General features: G+C 36.9%; 1 protein-coding gene across 3 annotated transcripts in view; it reads left to right on the forward strand.

Moving 5' to 3' along the window:
- The window catches only part of NAV3 (neuron navigator 3), a 375,406-nt gene that overhangs the window by 119,914 nt on the left and 233,635 nt on the right, over window positions 1-21,857 (forward strand). For all 3 annotated transcript variants that reach the window (XM_081483945.1, XM_081483946.1, XM_081483947.1), the window contains exons 4-5: window positions 8,391-8,463; window positions 11,196-11,379. In XM_081483945.1, the coding sequence (XP_081340071.1) occupies window positions 8,391-8,463; window positions 11,196-11,379 (257 nt within the window). The remainder of the gene's footprint in view (window positions 1-8,390; window positions 8,464-11,195; window positions 11,380-21,857) is intronic.

The raw sequence follows: 21,857 nt of genomic DNA on the forward strand, positions 1-21,857 counted from the left end.
ATAATTTTATATTTATAACACTTAATATTGGCAATTATAGCCTATAATGAAGATTTAATATCATCTATAATAGGCAACTAATATTAAACGATGTTCATTATTCTCTAACACCAAGTCAGTTAAAGCACAATATAGAATTTTGAACAAAAAACAATTTTTATCTGATAAAGTCCTAATAAAATTTCCATATGAGTACCCTTATATATCTGTCTAATTGGTCATATACACACATTCTGTAATATGTGTGTTTATATGGGACATTTCTAGTATGAAAATATATACATACACATGTATACACACAGACATAGATACACATATGCCTAGTATACGGCTAAGCTCTTCATAAACGTCTGTATTCCTCACATAATATATTATGTGGGATCTGCTTTCATTCTCATTTCACAGATAGGTTAGCTGAGGCTTCAAGAGAGTAAAAACTTTATCAATTTATGTTGTTTATTTCTTAAAGGGTGTAAATGTCATAACTAGGATTCAAACTCAGATTTGAGTGCAAAACTTTAAACTATTATTCTGTAGTGCTTAATCATGTGTCTAACCCCAGACCAACTTAATGCAAAAACAAACTGAATAGCTAAATAGAATTACTATTTCCTACCTCTCCCTACCCCACAGCACAAACTAACTTGAAATAGAAAAGCAAAGCATGGAATATAGTGCACAGTGGCAGGAGGTACCTAGCTAAACTGCATCTTTCATCTCCCCTCCCCACAGAATAACAAATCAAACCTCAGAGGACAAGGCCCAGAGATCTGCATGCTCACAGACCTCAACTCACCCTTACATGCTAAAGACTCACCCTTGCCCTACTGCTCTGCTAAGTAGATAATTGTGTTAGTTTCTTGTGCTTGCTGTAACAGATTATCACAAATGTGGCTTCAAACAGTAGAACTTTAATCTCTCACTTGTCTGGATGCCAGAAATCTGAAATCAGTACTCAGTCAGTCAGTTCAATCGCTCAATTGCGTCCAACTCTTTGTGATCCCATGGACTGCAGCACGCCAGGCTTCTCTGTCCATGACCAACTCCCAGAGCTTACTCAAACTCATGTCCATCGAGTTGGTGATGCCATCCAACCATCTCATCCTCTGTTGTCCCCTTCCCCTGCTGCCTTCAAACTTTCCCAGCATCAGGGTCTTTTCCAATGAGTTAGTTCTTCGCATAAGGTGGCCAGAGTATTGGAGTTTCAGCTTCAACATCAGTCCTTCCAATGAATATTCAGGACTGATTTCCTTTAGGATGGACTGGTTGGATCTTCTTGCAGTCCAAGGGTCTCTCAAGAGTCTTCTCCAACACCACAGTTCAAAAGCATCAATTCTTTGGTGCTCAGCTTTCTTTATAGTCCAACTCTCACATCCTCACATGACTACTGGAGAAACCAGAGCTTTGACTAGATGGATCTTTGTTGATAAAGTAATGTCTCCGCTTTTTCATATGCTGTCTAGTTTGGTCATAGCTTTTCTTCCAAGGAGCAAGAGTCTTTTAATTTCATGGCTGCAATCACCATCTGCAGTGATTTTTGGAACCCCAAAAAATAAAGTCTGTCACTGTTTACATTGTTTCCATCTGTTTGCCATTAAGTGATGGAAGCAGATGCCATGATCTTAGTTTTCTGAATGTTGAGTTTTAAGCCAACTTTTTCACTCTCCTCTTTCACTTTCATCAAGAGGCTCTTTAGTTCTTCTTCACTTTCTGCCATAAGGGTGGTGTCATCTGCATATCTGAGGTTATTGATATTTCTCCTGGCAATTTTGATTCCAGCTTGTACTTCATCTAGCCTGGCATTTCGCGTGATGTACTCTGCATATAAATTAAATAAGCAGGGTGACAGTGTACAGCCTTGACATACTCCTTTCCCGATTTGGAACCAGTCTGTTGTTCCATGTCCAGCTCTAACTATTGTTTCTTGACCTGCAGGAGGCAGGTTGGGTGGTCTGGTATTCCCGTCTCTAATAATTCCCCACAGTTTGTTGTGATCCACACAACATCAGTATCCCAAGGCCAAAATCAAGCTTTCAGCAGTCCTGTGCTCCCTCCAGTGGCTGTAGGGGGAATCTATTCCTTGTTTGTTCCAGCTTCTGGTAACTGCCAGCATTCCTTGGCTTGTGGCCACATAAGTCATTCTATATGTTCATCTACCAGAATATATGAAATGCATTGGATAGTTGTGAAATAATTTTGAATCATTTAAACCTTATACACTTAGAATCCTGTGGATCGTAGTCCGCCAGGCTCCTCTGTCCTTGGGATTCTCCAGGCAAGAATACTGGAGTTGGAATGGGTTGCCATTTCCTTCTCCAGGGGATCTTCCCGACCCAGGGATCAAACCTAGGTCTCCTGCACTGCAGGCATATTCTTTACAATCTGAGCCACCAGGGAAGCCCATACTCTCTCACCGAACAATTTCATCCCTACATTCAACCACATTGTTCTGGAGCACCTATCTTCTGCCAGACCTGTGTCCTACCTAGCTGTCTGTTAATCATATAGAGAGCTTGAGTCAAAAGCTGGAACTGACTTACTCAGAATGCCTCGGTTACAGTGGTAGGAAGCATAGTGTGGCAATAATTGTTATTTCATTGAAGACTGATGGGGATGAGTTTGAATTCTGGTTCTGCTGTGTACTCAGTTGTGTAAACATATAAAAAGTATGTCATTTATAAGCCTCTGTTGAATGATCAAAATATCAAATTTTCCAGCATCTGTGGTGAAAATGATAAGGATTTTGCATTTGGAGTAAATAATATACGTGCTTAATGTGTATGAATTCCCTTCCTGTGCTGGGATTTTGAGTGATGGAGAAAGAAGTGGCTTTTAAACCATGTCCCCTGCTTCTGTGCTTGACATGTAGTATCAGGTTCCTCACAGTGCAGCCTGTTGTGAAGTTAATATTTTACAAATGACATATTAAAATTAAATCTGCTAAAATAGACTTTTAAAAATCAAAGCACATGGCAGATAGTATGGTTAGAAATTGATTTGTGAAACTTTTATTAATTTCTATCTATAAACCTATGTATATACTGTGTGATCATAAAAAAATAGATATCTTCAGTGCAATACTGACAATTTATTTCTTTTGCTTCAAATACACTATTACCATCCTGAGCTTTAAGATCAAGCCCAGCCCTTAGCAAGACATGGAAGATGTTACACATTCAGCCCCTGTTTATCTCTATGGATTCATCTTCTGCCATTACATTTGCCAGATCTCAAGATTCTTGATCTTGGAGTCCCTTCTTCCTGAACTCTTCTCTGACACAGTTTCTTAAAACCTTTTGAAGGCCACCAGAGAGACCTATTTTCACATTGATAACAAAGAAGCTGTGGAAAAAGTTTCAAGTAGGGTTCAACTCTTAATATTCCTAGCTACTCTGAATTCCTTGCAAGCTCTTTAACTTAGGTGTTTCTCAGCCCTCAACAGTTCACATATTGCACCTTCCTTGGGTTCACTTCCCCCCACATCCTGTTATTTGGTTAACCCTTCCTAACCTTTCAGGGACTGGCTCAGGCTTCCCTTGAAGCAGAAATGTATGTGTGTGTGTGTGTGTGTGTGTGTGTGTGTGTGTGTGTGTCAAGTTAATGACATAGACTCTGGTTTTGACATATGCTCTCTGTGTAACCTTGAGCATCTCAATTTAATTCTCTCTTTTTTTTAATTTATTTATTTTAGTTGGAGGCTAATTACTTTACAATACTGTAGTGGTTTTTGCAGTACATTGATATGAATCAGCCATGGGTTTACATGTGTTCCCCATCCTGAACCCCCCTCCCACCTCCCTCCCCATCCCATCCCTCTGGGTCATCCCAGTGCACCAGCCCTGAGCACTTGTGAACCTGGACTGGCGTTCTGTTTCACATATGATAATATACATGTTTCAATGCTGTTCTCTCAGATCATCCCACCCTCACCTTCTCCCACAGAGTCCAAAAGACTGTTCTATGCATCTGTGTCTCTTTTTCTGTGTCACATATAGGGTTATCATTACCCTCTTTCTAAATTCCATATATATGCGTTAGTATACTATATTTGTGTTTTTCTTTCTGGCTTACTTCACTCTGTATAATGGTTTCATCCACCTCATTAGAAATGATTCAAATGTATTCTTTTTAATGGCTGAGTAATATTCCATTGTGTATATGTACCAGAGCTTCCTTATCCATTCGTCTGTTGATGGACATCTAGGTTGCTTCCATGTCCTGGCTATTATAAACAGTGCTGCAATGAACTTTGGGGTGTCTCTTTCAATTCTGGTTTCCTCAGTGTGCATGCCCAGCAGTGGGATTGCTGGGTCATATGGCAGTTCTATTTCCAGTTTTTTAAGGAATCTCCACACTGTTCTCCATAGTGGCTGTACTAGTTTGCATTCCCACCAACAGTGTAAGAGGGTTCCCTTTTCTCCACACACTCTCCAGCATTTATTGCTTGTAGACTTTTTGATAGCAGCCATTCTGACCAGCATGAGATGGTACCTCACTGTGGTTTTGATTTGTATTTCTCTGATAATGAGTGGTGTTGAGCATCTTTTCATGTGTTTGTTAGCCATCTGAATGTCTTCTTTGGAGAAATGTCTGGTTAGTTCTTTGGCCCATTTTTTGATTGGGTCGTTTATTTTTCTGGAATTGAGCTGCAGGAGTTGCTTGTATATTTTTGAGATTAATTCTTTGTCTGTTGCTTCGTTTGCTATTATCTTCTCTCATTCTGAAGGCTGTCTTTTCACCTTGCTTATAGTTTCCTTTGTTGTGCAAAAGCTTTTAAGTTTAGTTAGGTCCCATTTGTTTATTTTTGCTTTTATTTCCAATATTTTTGGAGGTGGGTCGTAGAGGATCCTGCTGTGATTTATGTCGGAGAGTGTTTTGCCTATGTTTTCCTCTAGAAGTTATATAGTTTCTGGTCTTACGTTTAGATCTTTAATCCATTTTGAGTTTATTTTTGTGTATGGTGTTAGAAAGTGTTCTAGTTTCAGTTTAACTATCTGATCAACACTTACCCCTGGAAAAACTGTTATACTTATGGCAACTTTAGAAGATGAGATCTTTGTAGCCATGATAGATAACCTTAGTTACTAATAACTTCCCTTGTCTCTTTACCTCTGATCATGAATAGACTGTTTAGCAGTCTGTGTTTCTCTATAACCTTCATTGCGTTACATTGGAATCCTCTCTCCTATGAGATTATACATGTATTTAAGGTCTTGGACATGTCTCAATGAATAAATAATCATTATGTGAATGAATGAAAATAAACATCTTAACAGTTTTAACCAATGCAAAAACATTATTGCATTTTATTTTAATTCTCTAAGCATTTATATTTAAAAGAGTTATAATAAAATCTTTTGCTAAACTCTATATAATCATTTGAATTTTGCCATATGATAGGAGTTTGCTCAAACTGAGCCATCTTATTTTTTTTTTGATTGAAATAAAACTTAATTAATTTATACAATGATATTGGTAATACTTGTTTATCATGAAAAATGGGAAGAATCTTTAATTTAAAATAGCACAAGTCACAAAAGAATTTACATCCAGAGAGAATAAAAGTTAAATTTGGTTTATATTCTTCTACATATTTTCTGTGTATGATTCATAACAGCAGTACCTACAGACATGCCTAACTAGGATGCATTGTGTTTGCAGAGAAAACTCAAGTCTTTGAAGTATTGTGGCTGCTCTCTGGTTTACAGTTATTTAGCTCTTTATATTGCAGTGGTTTTAGGATCCCAGTGGGTATTGGAGCCTTTTCAGTTCCAGGCCAGATTTACTCTGTAGGCATGACTGCAGAGAGGAAAGGCTGGCATGGTCTGGTTTCATATGTCCTTGCGAGCAATTGTATTGCTCTGGGTGACTCTGATGGGCATGCTTCCTCCTCCTTCGGAAGCTTGTCCAACCTTATCAAAAGCAGAGCTATCCTGTGTGTCCAAATGATACTTCTTCCATAGTGAAAGCTGGTAAATGCATTCTCTTCACTGCCACACAGTGTTCTTTATAATTCTCTTTTGGAATATTATGCCTTGTGTTATGCTGATATACGAATCTTTTTTTGTCTCTTCAGCTATATTACAAACTCACAAAGCTCACAAAGGCTAAGATATTCTTTCCTTCTTTATGTTATCTCATTTTCTAATAACTAAATGAAATGTGAAGAAAGGAAAGAATTCAAAGTAGGTTCCAGAACTATAGGGTTTTTCCATATTTCATTGTAAACAGGTAGGACAAGAAGGTCCACTTGGTCATTTAATATTTAGCATCTTCAACTCTATAATTCTTTCAGTAAAACTTATTTTGAAATGAATTAATATAAAACTTTTTCCTTTTTCTGAAAGCAAATGTGTATACCTTGGCTTCAATCATTTTAAAGCAAAAAAACCTCTCATTGTGTATTATTTCTTTAATTTTGCACAATATTACATTTAAAAAGAAATGTAAATAGTTGTCCATTTTATAAAGACAAAGTCTGTAATGTACTTTTTCTTTTTATTTTCTTTAAAAGACATTTTGACCTTCCTATGAAGCTCAGCTAGAGAAGACATTGGCAGAACTTCGTATGTTCTCATACACAGCTTTTGATGAGAATTTAATAAGACAGAAAACAGTACCTTGCCAAGTATTAACTTTAAATCTTATTTACTTTAGAATTTCAAGATTTATGGAATACCAAAAAACCCAGGGAGATGACTCACAAAGAACTGGAACTTTCTAGTTTTCTACACTCTTTTAAAAAATCTGTTATTTAACTTTGTTACATATTGCCATGACTAATACTGAAATCAACTCATGAATTAACATAAATTAATCTTTTTCTTTTTGCTTCTCATCTCATATGGTTAATCACTCACTGGTTATCATGTTGAAATGGACTATTTAAAAGCAGTGGCATGACTCTTTTAAATTACAAAGATGATATCTGTATTTAATCAGAGAATTACTCAACTACGAGAATACGAATACAGTTTTTCTCTTTTTATTTTTAAATTATGAAAATAAGATACTATATTTACAGGAGACTTAGAAAATACAGAACAAAGTTTCATATAGTTCCATTATATAATACAATTATTTTTAAGTAGATAAATTAAGATTTTTTTGGAGTTTCAATATCAAGCTCTCAAAAATTAATAGAATGAATATACAGAAAAGTAGAAGGATATAGTAGCCCTGAAAAGCACCATGAACCAGTTTAATATAATTAAGATTTATACAATTTTCACACAACAGTAGGATGCAAATTCTATTCAAGTTCCCATAGACTGTAAACTAGGAGACACTGGAACACACCAGGGACATAAAAAAAGTATAAAAATTTCATGGTCTAAAGGTATTGAAATCATACAGAGTATGTTCTCTTATTACTGTGGAATTATGTTAAAAATCAATATCAAAAGATATTTGAAAATAATCCACATATTTTCAAGTACAATGTAACATTTACCAAGAGAGATCTTTGGCTTAGCCATTGAAAGCCTCAGTAAAGTTAGAAGCCTGAAAAAACGCAGAGGGTGATTGCTGAGATGAAAGCATTTAAAAGAATTGCTGTCAAGATGAGAAATTAATACCAAAGATCCTTTAAAAACCTCATGTATTTGGAAATTAAATGTCCACTTTTAAATGACAGGTGTATCTAAGAAGGCATAGCAAGGCAAATTAGAAACTATTTGTAATGAAATACAAATGAAAAGAGAATTTACCAGAATTTGTTTCATGCAGCAGAAGCTGGCTTATTACAACTAAATACAATGTGGAATCTTGAATAATGTATAACAACAAAGAATGAACACTAGCATAAAGTTTTGGTAAATTTGAACCAAATCTGTATTTTAGCTAATAACACCGTATCACACGTTAATTTCCTGTTTTGTTTTTTTAAAACAACATAGCAAATACAGTTTTTAAAAGAAAGAATTCTATGATTTAGAATGAAAATATACTTCATTTCTTTCCTGTATATCAACCCCTTTCCCATCTTATTTGTCTTTTGGCATACTTACTATTACTATTCGAATCTCAGTTACCCACATCCTAGTATTCTAAGAGTCTCCTGTTTGGATGCTTTAGTTGAGATTTACTTGTGAAGCACAAAACCAGTCTGGTTTCATGTTAAGTAGGTAAGTTGCTAATCTGTAAGAATGCCATTCTTGATCAGGCCTCTATGAATTGTTTGTAAGTACCAAATCAGACAGCACAGTCTTTATATTCATCCTGCAATTAGCCAAAATTATTCTAGTTAAAGTCCAGTTAAAGATCTCTAGTATGAAATGAATGTAAAGTATTCATTCTTTCTTTATCTTTCTCTCTGGCTTCATTCTAGCTCATTTATATATTTAAAAATAATCTTCTAAGTTACTTTTTCACTGCTTTTCATGTTGCAGATTGAAAATGTTGATGTCTGCCTTAGTTTTCTAGCAGCCAGAGGAGTAAATGTTCAAGGTCTATCTGCTGAAGGTAAGAAAAAGCACAATTGTCACAAATGGCGTCTGTGTTTGAAAAGACTTTTTACAACACTAGAAATGTCAAGTGAGAGTACATAGGCCCTTAATGTAGAAAAGAAAATTAGTAGTTTCCAAAATAATAGAAACATAAGTTCTGTGTTATTAATGTATGCTTTCATTATGTAGCTATGTTCCAGATTTTGTCAAAGTTGTTCTTTACATTACTGAGTATATGGAAGGGGGGCATATTAACAAAATATCTTTATGTTATAATGAGTAAGTAGTACTTCTAGAATATTAAGTAGATGGATGGATAGATAATGCTGGGTAATAGATGGACACAAATACAGTTAAATTAATTAATGTTTAAATATTGTTTTATCAATAACAATTCTATAATTTGATCAAGTTAATAGTCCAAGTCTAAATATTTGGTAAGTTTAATGAAGTCCTCAGGAGTTCTTAAATAATTAGTATTGATAACTGTTCTTTGTAAAGGCCTTAACATTTTTAAAAGTTACAAGATCATCGCTGACACTGAAATATAGAAAACAAGAAAAAGACAACTAAATCTGTCACTTTTATTTTCCTGCATTCTTTTTCTTCAACATATATTTTTAGGAAATCTTTTCAAAATTTTCAAGTAGTAGTGGTAACAAAAACAATTGCTAAAGTTATGATATATAAATTCATTTGAGATCTATATTAGCAACAAGCATTTTTTAAAATAGAATTTTTATTATATTACATTAATCGCTTTTGGCAATTTATGTTACTTAATGTTTCTACTACAGTCAATTTACTCTGCAAAGCCTTCCCCACCCCGACAGATAGTATAAATATTAGATAGTTCTAAGTTTTACTGCCATTGGAAAAATAGGAATTGTGTGACTTCTGAAATATTATGAACATGGACTAGAATTATTTACTTTTCTCAATTTTTCTGCATTATTTAAATTTTATTTTGAATTTATTCTATCCTTTATATATTTATGTCATGAGTTTAATATTAAATTATATATTTAATGGCCAAAACTTAAGTTCAAACCTAACTCATGGTTCTGTTACTTAGAATAAAATTTGATAAAATCCTCCAGGATGATACTTTACTTTCTAAGAGATTAAAAGTAGGTGAGCAATGTTACTATTTGTTGGTTTTATGTCTCTTCCTTTTAACATGACATCTTTATTATTATTAACATAAACCTGTTGCTTTTTATTTATCTCCTAAAAATATATGAATACTCAAAATGATTTTCTGTATTTATTAAACATGAGTAGTAATAAAACAAGAAGTTTAAAGAATATCTTTCAATAAGATTCACAGGAGAACATTAATACTTTCAGGTTCACAGAAGAAAATTTATACTTTCTCACTGTAGCTTTATATTGATCAAGCCTATACTTATGGCCCCTGTGAGGAAGTTTGGGGGTTATAATAACTCAGCTTTATTTTATATGAATAATTCCACTGCATAGTGTGTGTGTGTGTGACATTATAAACCATCAGAGAGCAAGAAATTTAAGTAGTTTATTAATGTTTCTAAATTCTGAAAAGGAGGCCTAAAACCTTGACCTCACAAGAGGATATATTTTATTGCCAATGGCAAGTTTCATTTAAAGTATGATTATAGGTTGCATAGCATTATATCCAGCTTTATTGGCCTGTCTTTTTCTAATTTTAAAATTATAACTCCAGAAGAAAAAGCTAGCTCATGTTGTGGCCTGCTTTGTGCATTTAATTTTTTATTCAATGTTAGAAAAACTTACACAGGAGCCTCATGTGTTAGAACTAGAAATTCTACTTATTCTATTATGCTTATTCTACTTACACTATTATGCATGAATAATAAGCATGCATCTAAAGTCATGCATAAAAAGTGATCTTAAATATTTCTTAATATGTAATATGAATTAAAAATAAAAGAATTGGAACATTAAAGTGGATAACTATGGTGCCATCTGCTCTTTGAAGGACACATACATAGTTTTTTAATAAATTGGTTGGTGGGTGATTTAGAATACCGCTAACAGTTATTATGAGGTACACCCATATAGCATCAGAATTTATAATGCGGGGCACTGAGCATTTAAGTGGCTTTCTTTCTCTAGCTCAGAGGCATCACTCCGCTGGTAACAGCTGTGTGCATTTGTGAGGGAAGATATGTGTGTGTGTGTGTGTGCTCAATCATGTCAGACTCTTTTTGAGACCCCAGTGAACTGTAGCCCGCCAGGCTCCTCTGTCCAAGGGATGTCCCAAGCAAGAATACTGGAGTGGATTGCCATTTCCTGCTCCAGGAGATCTTCCCGACCCAGGGATCAAACCTGTGTCTCCTGAATCTCTTGCATTGGCAGGCAGATTCTTTACCACTGACCCACCTGGAAAGCCCATTTGTGAGAGAAACAGAATGATAAATCAAATGAGGAACACAAGACAGAGTGCCTATCCATTTCCATGAAGAAGCTAACTCGAGAAAAACCATAGTTCAGGGTCAGCAAAGAGCATCACTTGAGTAAGCTTTGTTCTCTCTCTGAAATTTCCAAGCTATTTAAAAATGTCAGCATGTTTTAGAAAATCAGACTTACTTAAATGTGTGACTGAGAAAACCAAGTTTTATTTCTATCTTCAAGGATTTAGTCTATTTAGAGTCTATTAGAAGCAATTTACAGAACTGCTTCTAGAATTTCTTTTGTTAAAAAAATGATTTTATATGATCCTGTTTTTATATTTTCCACTTGATACAGAAATAAGAAATGGAAACTTAAAAGCCATTCTAGGGCTGTTTTTCAGTCTGTCTCGCTACAAGCAGCAGCAGCATCATCAGCAACAGTATTACCAGTCCTTGGTGGAGCTTCAGCAGCGGGTCACCCACGCCTCCCCCCAAGCAGAAGCCAGCCAGGCCAAAACCCCGCAAGATATGCAGTCCAGGTAAGGAAGGGAAGCGGGGGCCGTGTTTACAGTGGATTTATATCGATGGGCGTCTGTGGGAGCTTGTAGACACAGCCAGGGTGGGATGCTGGCAACTTGTTTTTGTAAGTTTTTGTTTGTGAGTTTGGTCACCATATTTATGTAGCTGTATCAATATGATGTGATTATTTGACTAATGTTATAGAATTTAAAACCTCTTTTGCTTGGATGACCAACATTTGTCACTTTTTAGGTGAAATATTTGTGTTTGTTTTCTAAAGGTGATTGTGGTTTGTATCAAAACATGTGAAGTGTCTTTCTCGTAAGTGGTGTCTCATAGTTACTGTCTTCTAAAAACTATTATTTAGAATGTACTTTTGGAGTCCTAGTCTCCAGTTGTATAGTTTTCTTTTGTCTGTGCTTCTGGTTGATTAAATCGTTAAATCTGTCAAAAAGTTTAGGTCTGTTAAACATAGGAGTTTGAGTGTTTGGGAACATGCTGTTTTGATGTGAGATTGTATGTGTGCACACATGAATATATGTGTATTGGTGTATTTATATACACAGGTTATGTTTGTCTTACTTGAGTCTGTGGGTACATGCAAACACAGCCAGGATCTAGTGCTGACAAACCATTACAACATCCTTTACTCTTTCATTACTGTTTTTTTCAGTTTGGAATTACATCAGTCATGATTCAGCCAGAGAAGCAGAATCAGTAAAAAACAGTGTTAACAGATTCATTGTAAAGAATTGATTCACATGATTGTGTGGCTGGCAAGGCAAATCTGAAGCCAAACGGCAGCCCAGCAGAAAGGACAGGTGACGCTGTGAGTGTGAGCCAAAACTGCTATAAACACATGGAATTTCATCTCTCAAGGAGACCACACTCCTGCTTTTAAGACCTTTCAAGGAGTGAATTGGGCCTACTATCCTAGTGATAGTAGGATAATCTAGGATAATCTCCTTTACTTAAAGTCAAATGTTATGGATTTTGACCACATCCACAAAAGGCTTTCACAGAAAGACCCAGATTGGTGCTGAGTGGGACTCAATAAACCTAGCTAAGTTGGCACGTCAAAAAATGATCACTGAACAAAGTTAACAGGTTTCATGCCAATTGTTTATTTGTTTCTGATCAGTGTTTGTGTTATCAGCTCATTAGCTCTATCGCATACATAGCTATGATTGTTTTTCTTAAGGAGAGAGAATGTCCAATACAAAAATACTCTATCATCTTCTAAAATATACACATGTATCAAATATTTGTAAATATTTAACTTTTTCCATCTTAGAAGCCAAACCTAAAACCTAATAATACAGTTTGCCTTGAGTTTGTTTTTGGCAATTAGTATTGACTGAAAAAACTAATATAAAATTCCAAAATACGTTCACAAACCACTTCCCACTTATTGTCAACTATTCAACAGTTCAGAAATCTCCTTCTCTTTCATCTGTCAACCACCTCTTGCTTCATATTAAGCAATATTTCTGTCTCTGTACAACCATGTAGATTCTACTTCTTTTGGCAAATTTTACTCATTAGTGAATTATTAATAAAGAAAACTTATAGTTTCACAAAAAATTTGGGATATACTACAAAGGCCGTGGAGTGATAAGGGAATATTTGTTTTTACTCAATAATGCAAATGTGCTTCTGCTCTTTAAACTTGCCTTGGCATTTTGTGATGTGTTCAGGAATCAAAGTGAAAAAAAAAGATCTGTGGTATAAGTCCTTTGGATTCCTTAAGAATAGAGGAGAAAAATAAAACATATGACTTATTAATTTGGGGGGTGGTGGTTGATAGAAGCAGATCTAGATTTTGAGACCTGCCAGAAATAATATTTTGTAGAGTTTGGTTTAAGCCATTTGAATGGACAATAAGCAAGAATAGTAGCTAGAAAAATACAGGAAGTGAAATGGTATTGTGCAAAGAATGTTGACTCTGGAAATGAGATGAACTATCATTTGTCACTTCTTTCCCTCACTCTAGTTCTGTATCTGTCATCGGAGTTTCTTGCCCCAGACTTCTCAGTGGTTATAACCCTTTGGGGGAGATTTTTTCTCTTCTTGCTAGATATGCATGGATATTACGAAGCTGTATAATATTTAAAAACATAGAACTATGTATAGAATAGGCATGGTCATTTTACAGCATCTCGAGGAGAGCTACCTTATTTTTTTCAGTGAAAGGTTACAAAAAGCATCGGGAAGCCCTTTCTTTTCACTAGTGCTCTTTAATTCTGGATAGCAGGGGAGTTCTTTACCACAAGCAACACCTGGGAACCCAGACTTAATTTTTTTCTTTTGATAAATTGGATTTAATTACTTTTTGGGTTGGTAATTTAATAAATCAGAGTACTTACTGTACTAAATGTAATGCTTAGTTAAGGCCATGATAAAGAGGAGCTCAACGTCTTCATTTCAACAGAATTTATTATATGTTTTGGAGAATTCTCTATTTCAGATATTAATACTTATTTCCATTTGTGTAGGTTTGATAAGCAACCTAGATCTATCAACTTCCCCTCAACAGTTAATAAAGTGTATGTTTTATTTTTCTCCTCCATTCTTAAGGAAATTCAAAGAACTTACACTATAGATCATATTTTTCACTTTGATTCCTGCACAGTTTCACACAACATCATCAAATGCCAAGACAAGCTTAAAGAACAGAAGCACATTTGCATTATTGAGTAAAAACAAATATCCCTTATTATTCCATGGCCTTTTAGTACATTAATTTTGTTTTTTGGTGAAACTGTAATTTTTCTTCATTAATCATTCACTAATGAGTAAAATTTGCCAATGGAATTAGAGTTTACAGTGTTGTACAGAGACAGAAATATTGCTTAAATTTTGCTAAAATATTACTTAAATATTGCTAAAGGTTGATATAGTGAAATAGTATATGATTATAATTTATGTGAACTTAAATGTAATAATATATTTAAGTATTTTCAAAGCCTATATTGACAGTATACATAGGAAAGGTTTAAGTGTCCATACTATAGAACCAAGATGATAAATGTGGAAAAAATCCCAGTGACACATTTCTCTTCCTTTGCTTGAGATGTGAGTCATAAATCATGATTTATGAAGATTTTCTATTGATTTCAAAGCTCTTTCCAAGAGAATGGCTTAAATGACTGGTTCCTATATTATTCTAGATATTTAGCCAGAAAATATTCTTGTGTTTTTCTTGGTAGACCTGAAAGGATTTTAGTGCACCTTGTTTCATGAGAATGTATTTGTTTTGTTCTCTTTCTTTATTAAATAAACTGGCATAACTGCCTAGATTTCCACAATGTTTATTTCATACACTACTCCTGCTGCTGCTGCTGCTAAGTCGCTTCAGTCATGTCCGACTCTCTGCGACCCCATAGACGGCAGCCCACCAGGCTCCCCCGTCCCTGAGATTGTCCAGGGAAGAACACTGGAGTGGGTTGCCATTTCCTTCTCCAATGCATGGAAGTGAAAAGTGAAAGTGAAGTCACTTAGTCATGTCCGACTCTTAGCGACCCCATGGACTGCAGCCTACTAGGCTCCTCTGTCCATGGGATTTTCCAGGCAAGAGTACTGGAGTGGGGTGCCATTGCCTTCTCCGATTTTATACACTAAGAATTGCTAATTTGCTTTACTCTTCTGAGCATAACACCAAATGTTTCAATTTGAACATTTCTCATTCAAATAGACATTTTGATCTAAAGGTTAACAAGTAAAATATACAAGAGAGAAAATCAAATGTGAACCAAGAGAAATAGCGTGGGGGTGGCAAACTCTGCTCTTCCGACTTCTCAGCTTCCTCTCTCCTCTTGAGTGTGTGTCTATGGTTGTGTGGTTGTGTGCATAGACGTGAGCACAGGTGTCTGTGTGTGTCCTGTTCAAGGACAGATCTTCTTGTTGAGAGCTCAGCTCTAGAATCAGACTGCCTCTACCTGGATCCCAATTCCACTTCTTTCTAATTGTGTGACTGTGGGCACCTTACCTAACTTCTCTGTGCTTCAGGTTCTCATTTGCTAAAAGGGCAATGGCACCAATATCATGAGGTTGTTCTGGGTCAGAATCTAAAGCTCATTGCACATACCGGGGAAATGTCACTCTTCTGCCCAAAGCCTTGAGGTGGTATCAAATAGCCTCGGCTTGCTCCCCACTTAGGAAACATGCTGTGTCTGATTCCTTTGCCTAGAGTGCTCTTCCTCTGATAGTCACTTGGCTAAATATCTCACTCCTTCAAGTTCACTGCTCCTGTGTCACCTTCTCACTGATGGTGACCTTGACTACTCTTTTAACACTACAGGCTGCCCATCCGTAGTGGTTGCTGTACTTTCCCTTCCTTTCCATAGCCCTAATCACTCTCTAACCTAAAACATATTTATTACAGTCATTGTTCATTATTGCTACTCCCTTCCCTCCAGATTGTAAGCCCTAAGAGGAGAGTAGTGTTTTTATGTTTTAATACTTTTTGAGGAATTAATCAAGAACCTTATACACAGTTCAGTTCAGTTCAGTCCAGTCGCTCAGTCATGTCCGACTCTTTGCAACCCCATGAATCGCAGCACGCCAGGCCTCCCTGTCCATCACCAACTCCCGGAGTCTACCCAAACCCATGTCCATCGAGTTGGTGATGCCATCCAACCATCTCATCTTCTGTCGTCCTCTTCTCCTCCTGCCCCCAATCCTACCCAGCATTAGGGTCTTTTCCAATGAGTCAACTCTTCGCATAAGGTGGCCAAAGTATTGGAGTTTCAGCTTCAACATCAGTCCTTCCAATGAACACCCAGGATTGATCTCTTTTAGGATGGATTGATTGGATCTACTTGCAGTCCAAGGGACTCTCAAGAGTCTTCTCCAGCACCACAGTTCAAAAGCATCAATTCTTCAGCGCTCAGCTTTCTTCACCGTCCAACTCTCACATCCATACATGACCACTGGAAAAACCATAGCCTTGAGTAGACGGACTTTTGTTGCCAAAGTAATGTCTCTGCTTTTCAATATGCTATCTAGGTTGGCCATAACCTTCCTTCCAAGGAGTAAGCGTCTTTTAATTTCATGGCTGCAATCACCATCTGCAGTGATTTTGGACCCCAAGAAAATAAAGTTTGACACTGTTTCCACTGTTTCCCCATCTTTTTCCCATGAAGTGATGGGACCAGATGCCATGATCTTAGTTTTCTGAAAGTTGAGCTTTAAGCCAACTTTTTCACTCTCCTCTTTCACTTTCATCAAGAGGCTCTTTAGTTCTTCTTCACTTTCTGCAATAAGGGTGATGTCATCTGCATATCTGAGGTTATTGATATTTCTCCCGGCAATCTTGATTCCAGCTTGTGTTTTTTCCAGCCCAGCGTTTCTCATGATGTACTATGCATATAAGTTAAATAAGCAGGGTGACAATATACAGCCTTGACGTACTCCTTTTCCTATTTGGAACTAGTCTGTTGTTCCATGTCCAGTTCTAACTGTTGCTTCCTGACCTGCATACAGGTTTCTCAAGAGACAGGTCAGGTGGTCTGGTATTCCCATCTCTTTCAGAATTTTCCACAGTTTATTGTGATCCACACAGTCAAAGGCTTTGGCATAGTCAATAAAGCAGCAATAGATGTTTTTGTGGAACTCTCTTGCTTTTTCGATAATCCAGTGGATATTGGCAATTTGATCTCTGGTTCCTCTGCCTTTTCTAAAACCAGCTTGAACATCTGGAAGTTCATGGTTCACGTATTGCTGAAGCCTGTCTTGGAGAATTTTGAGCATTACTTTACTAGCATATGAGATGAGTGCAATTGCGCAGTAGTTTGAGCATTCTTTGGCATTGCCTTTCTTTGGGATTGGAACGAAGACTGACCTCTTCCAGTCCTGTGGCCACTGCTGAGTTTTCCAAATTTACTGGCATATTGAGTGCAGCACTTTCATAGCATCACCTTTGAGGATTTGAAATAGCTGAACTGAAATTCCATCACCTCCACTAGCTTTGTTCATAGACATGCTTTCTAAGACCCACTTGACTTCACATTCCAGGATGTCTGGCTCTAGGTGATTGATCACACCATCGTGATTATCTGGGTCGTGAAGATCTTTTTTGTACAGTTCTTCTGTGTATTCTTGCCACCTCTTCTTAATATCTTCTGCTTCTGTTAGGTCCATACCATTTCTGTCCTTTATGGAGCCTATCTTTGCATGAAATGTTTCTTTGGTATCTCTAATTTTCTTGAAGAGATCTCTAGTTTTTCCCAATCTGTTGTTTTCCTCTATTTCTTTGCACTGATTGCTGAGGAAGGCTTTCTTATCTCTCCTTGCTATTCTTCGGAACTCTGCATTCAGATGGGAATATCTTTCCTTTTCTCCTTTGCTTTTCACTTCTCTTCTCTTCCCAGCTATCTGTAAGGCCTCCTCAGACAGCCATTTTGCTTTTTTGCATTTCTTTCCCATGGGGATGGTCTTGATCCCTGTCTGCTGTACAATGTCATGAACCTCTGTCCATAGTTCATCAGGCACTCTGTCTATCAGATCTAGTCCCTTAAATCTATTTGTCACTTCTACTCTATACTCATAAGGGATTTGATCTAGGTCATACCTGAATGGCCTAGTAGATTTCCCTACTTTCTTCAATTTGAGTCTGAATTAGGCAATAAGCAGTTCATGATCTGAGCCACAGTCTGCTCCCGGTCTTGTTTCTGCTGACTGTATAGAGCTTCTCCATCTTTGGCTGCAAAGAATATAATCAATCTGATTTCGGTGTTGACCATCGGGTGATGTCCACGTGTAGAGTCTTCTCTTGTGTTGTTGGAAGAGGGTGTTTGCTATTACCAGTGCGTTCTCTTGGCAAAATTCTATTAGCCTTTGCCATGCTTCATTCTGTACTCCAAGGCCAAGTTTGCCTGTTACGCCAGGTGTTTCTTGACTTCCTACTTTTGCATTCCAGTCCCCTGTAATGAAAAGGACATCTTTTTTGGGTGTTAGTTCTAGAAAGTCTTGCACGTCTTCATAGAACCGTTCAACTTCAGCTTCTTCGGCATTACTGGTCGGGGCATAGACTTGGATTACTGTGATATTGAATGGTTTGCCTTGGAAATGAAGAGAGATCATTCTATCGTTTTTGAGATTGCGTTCAAGTACTGCCTTTCGGACTCTTTTGTTGACCATGATGGCTACTCCATTTCTTCTAAGGGATTCTTGCCCACAGTAGTAGATATAATGGTCATCTGAGTTAAATTCACCCATTCCATTATACACAATAGGTGTTTAGTAGATTTCTGGAGTGAGTTTAGGTAAAAATGAATGAATCTATTATAGCTGCTTCTAATTTTAAGTAGGAAGACTCTCTAACATTTAAAGTTGCAATGGTATGTCATTTAAAATGAAAATTGTGTATATTTATAAAAATACTATATTAAGGATAAAGGTATTCCAGATTCTTAGGTGGTCATGATATTGAACTATAGTCAGTTTCAGAATGCTATGTAGTGGAACCATCAGACCTTATCTAGACGCATGAAATTATTCGCCTCATCCTCACTGATCGGTGACTATATTCTTTTTTGTTCTTTCATGAAACATGTGAGAAAGAAACAAAATGCATGTTAAAATGTAGGTAAGAAATTACATAGGTGATAGAGTATTAGAGGTAGTGATAACAAATCTTTCTGAACTAAACTGAGAGCTATTTTGGGAATTTGGGAGATTATGATCTCCACAGAGGATCATCTGTCCTTCTGCTTTTCATTTTGTAGGAGAAAGTCAAGAATGTGTCCACTTGCTGTTTAGATGAATTTGCTCCTTCCTACAGGACTCAAGAGTCAAATTGCAAAATCTCTGGGCACATGCTCTTTGAGTGACTTGCCTCCTCCCTTTGCAGCCCCTTGCCAAGGTTCCCGTGACCCCGCCACACACATTGCTTTTGGACCCCTCTTCCATGAAAGACATTTGCCTTCCCTTTTTCCAGGAAACATCATTTCCTTCTGGGAGATTCACTGTGAAACTGGGACAGTTTACAGCTTTTCAGCCTGGGGTTATAAATCTTGAGAAGTATAGAAGGAAGTTTAATTTAATATGACAGGAAAGTCTGGTAATTGAAGCCCTCATGAACCTGGCTTCAATTAGTTGCTTAATTCAGCTCCGTGTTGTGGACTATAGTGTGCTCTTCAAAAACAACAGTGAATCAATTAAACCTTAAAGAAAATGAAACAAACAACAAAGACATTTATGAATCTCCTTTTTAATTTTTTAATTTTTTTATTCCTAGAAAGAAATAATTGCAGGGAAAGAAATTATTCTTTAATTGATTGATTGAGGAAACCAAGAAAGGATATAATACTAAGAGTGTATATATACACACTGCTTATGTTGTATGCTTTTTTCAGTGTTTTTAAAGCTTGACAGCTATTCATAGTTCTGCTGTTATGATGGGGTATCACCTCTATAATTTGGTTGTTTTAGGATCAGGCAAACATGGGTTTCACTTCTGCCTCCCAATTCCCAGTGATGTGGCAACAGGCAAGTTATTTTAACCTGCTCAAATACCAGTGTTCCTACCTCTAATATTGGAATGGTGCTAACTTTCTCAAAAGGGTATTGAGAAGACCACAGGACATAATTTGTTTTCAAAGTGCCTCCTTAACACAACCCTTAGTGTGTAATAAACACTCAAACCAGCCATTTTCATCTTCTCTTCTCTCACTTTAAGGTCACATCAATGTATAATAAAATTATAGATCAAAATTAATAGCTGAAGTCAACCTCATCACTCTTCCTTTCTTTCTCACTTTCTCTGATCAGTTCTGTCCATTACACTTCTAATTTCTTTTACGAATTACCTAAAAGTAGTTCAAAGTATATCCTCATGATTTAAAAATAATGACCCCATGCTCAGAGCCTCCCAGGCCTGATCTAGCCAAACGGAAGTAACCCCATTCATTATTTTATGTATTTCCTTTAGTAATTATCTCCCTATAGATAAATAAAATGCTACTGCCAGTTATTTTTATTCATTAATTTGATCATTATTTTTTTAATTATTTATTTATTTGGCTGCATCAGGTCCCAGTTGCATCTTTCCTTGCAGCACACAGACTTCCAGTTGTGGCACATGAGCTTAGTCACTGTATGGCTTGTGGAATCTTAGTCCCACATTGTTGTTGTTGTTCAGTCACCAAGTCATGTCCAACTCTTTGCGATCCCATGAACTTCAATATACCAGGCCTCCCTGTCCCTCACCATCTCCTGGAGTTTGCCCAAGTTCATGTCCATTAAATTTGTGATGCCATCCAACCATCTCATCCTCTGTCACTCTCTTCTTCTGCCTTTGACAGGCAAAATGTACTCCAAGATATGCTCTCCAGGCAAGAATACTTGCCTGAAAGTGAAAGTCACCCAGTCTTGTCCTACTCTTTGCAACCTCATGGATTATACAGTCCATGGAATTCTCCAGGGCAGAATACTGGAGTGGGTAGCTGTTCCCTTCTCCAGGGGCTCTTCCCAACCCAGGGATCAAACCCAGGTCTCCCACATTGCAGGAAGATTAATTACCAGCTTAGCCACAAGGGAAATCCAAGAACACTGGAGTGGGTAGCCTATCCCTGTTCTAGCGGATCTTCTCAAACCAGAAATCGAACCGGGGTCTCCTGCCTTGCAGGCGGATTCTTTACCAACTGAGCTATCAGAGAAGCCCACTGGAGTGGGTAGCCTTTCCCTTCTCCAGGGAATCTTCCCAACCCAAAGATCGAACTCAGGCCTCCAGCATTGCAGGCAGATTCTTTACCATCTGAGTCACCAGGGGGTCCCTTAGTTCCTTGACCAGGGATCAAATCTGTGACCCTTGATGTATGCACTCTCCCATCTCTCCAGTCCCCCATTAATATACTCAGCAAATGTTTATTAAGCACTAAGGTGTTCCTGGCAGTCTTCTAAACATTGGAGATACAGCAGAGGATAAAATAAATTGAAGAATCCTTGCCCTTTTGGAGCTTATATTTAGTTATAGACAAACAATAAAAAAATAAATAAGTACTAGTAATTGGGCAGCTGTTGGTAGAGAAACATAAATCAGAACAGAAATAAGATTTTTTTCTGCATTTCAACAGGCTTCTGGGAAAGTCCTCACTCAGATGATACTGAGCAAAGGGGGAAATAGAACTAGCTGTGCAGTTATCCTATAGAAGAGAGTGTCAGGCAGACAGAAGAACAAGAGCTAAGATCTTGAGTTAGGAGTCTATCTGTTCTTCTTTTTTTTTTTTTTCCAAAAAGAGGAAATAACCCAATTTGGCTGTATCAGAAAGAAGGACGTAGAAGAAGAGTACGATATATTTCAGAGAAAGATCAGGTAGTATGACCCTGTTGCCATTATAAGAACTGTGGATTTTATTCCAGGAGAGATGGGAAACTTTAATATGCCATGTTGCTGCAAATGGCATTATTTTATTCTTAATAGCTGAGTAATACATTTCAGTAAAAGAACAGGCCATAGCTCATTTAATGTTGCTCTAGAGGGATATTATAAATTGAG

Source organism: Giraffa tippelskirchi, chromosome 4 (genome assembly GCF_054371585.1).
Source record: "Giraffa tippelskirchi isolate mGirTip1 chromosome 4, T2T-mGirTip1v1.2.pri, whole genome shotgun sequence".
Taxonomy (NCBI): Eukaryota; Metazoa; Chordata; class Mammalia; order Artiodactyla; family Giraffidae; genus Giraffa; species Giraffa tippelskirchi.